Genomic DNA, 2,500 nt, shown 5'->3' on the forward strand with positions numbered 1-2,500 from the left:
AGATTTCGAGTCAGCTCGTTCTCAGCGATACTGGTAAATGGTGAAAATCTTCGGAGCGTTGAAATCTTAATGACTGGAACATATGATATAAAGATCTGGAAGCAACTGAGATCGTAAAATAATCCATTGTCTTAATGGGAGAAGTTAAGTTAAGAATAGTTGCTGTTATAACGAAAATATGTTTTCTTTATCATATTAATCGCGAACACTATAAAAGTATAAATTCCACATGGAAATAGTATATTTGGCTCATATAAAGAATTTGTGGGTAATGATTTATAACGAATTGATTCTCACCCTCTTTTTTTCGTTCGAGCAGGTGTCGCTATGCAATTAGTCAATGTCTTTAGGTGACGCATTTTGTTATTAAATAAACAAAAATATCCTTCGGTATTCCACTAGATACTCCATTCAGGTAGCTAGATCCTTCTAATAATAACCCTAATGATGTTCTTCGGACTCCAGATGTTCTCCTTTCGCTAATGTTATTGGATAAAAAAACTAGTTATCTTCTAAACTAGCCGATTCAATTGAATGAGAGTAATTTGGTGGTAATTATATGATAATCAAGAGATCTTAAAATCTTCAACTGTGAGACTGTCCATAAACCACAATAATATATTACATACGACTAATGTGTAAAAGTTATCTCTTTATATACTTTTGCCTATCTTGCATTAATTATAGAAAAAAAATGTAAATTATTTTCTACAAACAATGCAGGTGTCAATTTCATTAAAGGTACTTGCAATTATTATGTTAATTCCACTTGGATTATTTCTTCACGTCCTAATTCACCATGAAAAATACTATATTTTTTGCGTTGTACTTAGAGATGATTAATTATTTGATAATAAAACCGATTAAAAGTATAGATCTGAAGGCATATTCCATTAGTTCCTATGATATTCCTTTTGATCATAAATTTTTCAAATATGCGTGTAATATATCAAGATAATACTGCCATTCGTGGGTATAGATCACAATTTCTAAAAATCTCTAACTATTGCAGACATAATGATCTCTTACATCGGGCCACGATTAAAAAATTAATCTTCATCAAAGTTCCAGGGCCCCGAGGCTAGGAATGGCGTTTGTCTTTCGAATTTCTGATTCCACATTGTTATTCTTGCAGGTACCTATTGATCAAGCCATGACTCGCCTCTTGTCATAAAAAGAGCAGCTTTTAGGAAACGCACACCACTCCCACTTTTCCAGGCAGCTTGGTCGTTGACAGAGCTCGCTCTCATATACAAGAAATCGCATCACGGTAAATCATGGTCTTCTATTCAAGAGCAGTCTTGATGGTTATCATCAATATGCTCGTAGTTACTACCGCTAGAGATATCTCACTGTCTCTTTTTGGATCTAAAACAGCGCTTACGAATTCTGACAGAGACGCAGAAGTTATCCTTCTCTTCGAACAAATGGCCAAGCGCTTCACACCGACTTGCCTCAAGATACTTATCGGGGCTGCAACCCACAATTTAACAAGATGGAACGACCCATTTGTGCAGTTACAATCTTCAGGAAACGAATCGGCACAAGCAATGAGTTTCATCAACAAAAATACCGTACAAATGACGAATTATCCGTGCTTGATCTACATGATAACGCAGAACCCATCTGTGAAAATCATGAATGAAATGACTGATCTCAACGACAAGGTCATACCCCGTTACTTCTTTGCCCATACGTCGTCTCAGAGGGAAGCAAATGTATTCCTACTGGACGAGAAGCTGGCCAGCGAGGAAAACGTGGCGGCCGTGGTGAGGATAAACAGTTCCAGAAACTTCTGGAATGTATTTACAAGGCAACTTTTACATCCGTCTGGAACACCGACTGTATTACACACCAACACTTGGGACCGTAAGCAAGGCTTCAGGAAAGAGAACGACATGTTCCCTGAGCAAATGAACAACTTTTATGGTAAGACTCTGAAGGGCGTAACCCTTGACTTTCGACCCTTTACAGACTATAAGGTCACCGAGGGATCCAGGAAAGTGCAGCCATCACCCAGTTTAGACGTCTATATCCTGGACATGATTGCTCGCCACCTGAACCTCACTTATGATCTGGTGATGCCTGAAGATGGTCTTTGGGGAACACTGGATGCGTCCAAGGTATGTAGGAAAATTAGTCATGTTTCTTTTATTATTATTATTATTATTATTATTATTATTATTATTATTATTATTATTATTATTATTAGTATTATTATTTGTTTTTGTAATGGAGGAAATTTCGTTATTTCCTTCTACCAATGGCGCGCACACACATACACACACACACACCCTGATCGTTTTGCATTTAGATCCTTTCAGCTGTCTCTAAAGTGTATCTATCTGTCTGTCTGTCTGTGTTTTAAAAGTTTTTTCGAAAATCACCCTGGAACCTTGCAAACGTTTGTATAGAATGTTTGTAGATTTTAACTATTAATGAAAATCATGCTAATGGTGTAAAAATAGAATTAAAGAAAACCGGCGTAGTATAAGTTTAT

At 36.5% G+C, this 2,500-nt stretch overlaps 1 protein-coding gene across 1 annotated transcript in view; it reads left to right on the top strand.

The window, feature by feature from the left end:
- Positions 1–1,146: 1,146 nt before the first annotated feature.
- Positions 1,147–2,500, top strand: part of LOC137649762 (ionotropic receptor 21a-like) — a 14,616-nt gene continuing 13,262 nt past the window's right edge. Inside the window, exon 1 of the mRNA XM_068382708.1 lies at positions 1,147–2,123. Within this exon, the coding sequence (XP_068238809.1) occupies positions 1,278–2,123 (846 nt within the window). The 5' untranslated portion in view covers positions 1,147–1,277. The remainder of the gene's footprint in view (positions 2,124–2,500) is intronic.

The sequence above is a fragment of the Palaemon carinicauda genome, chromosome 11 (genome assembly GCF_036898095.1).
Source record: "Palaemon carinicauda isolate YSFRI2023 chromosome 11, ASM3689809v2, whole genome shotgun sequence".
Taxonomy (NCBI): domain Eukaryota; kingdom Metazoa; phylum Arthropoda; class Malacostraca; order Decapoda; family Palaemonidae; genus Palaemon; species Palaemon carinicauda.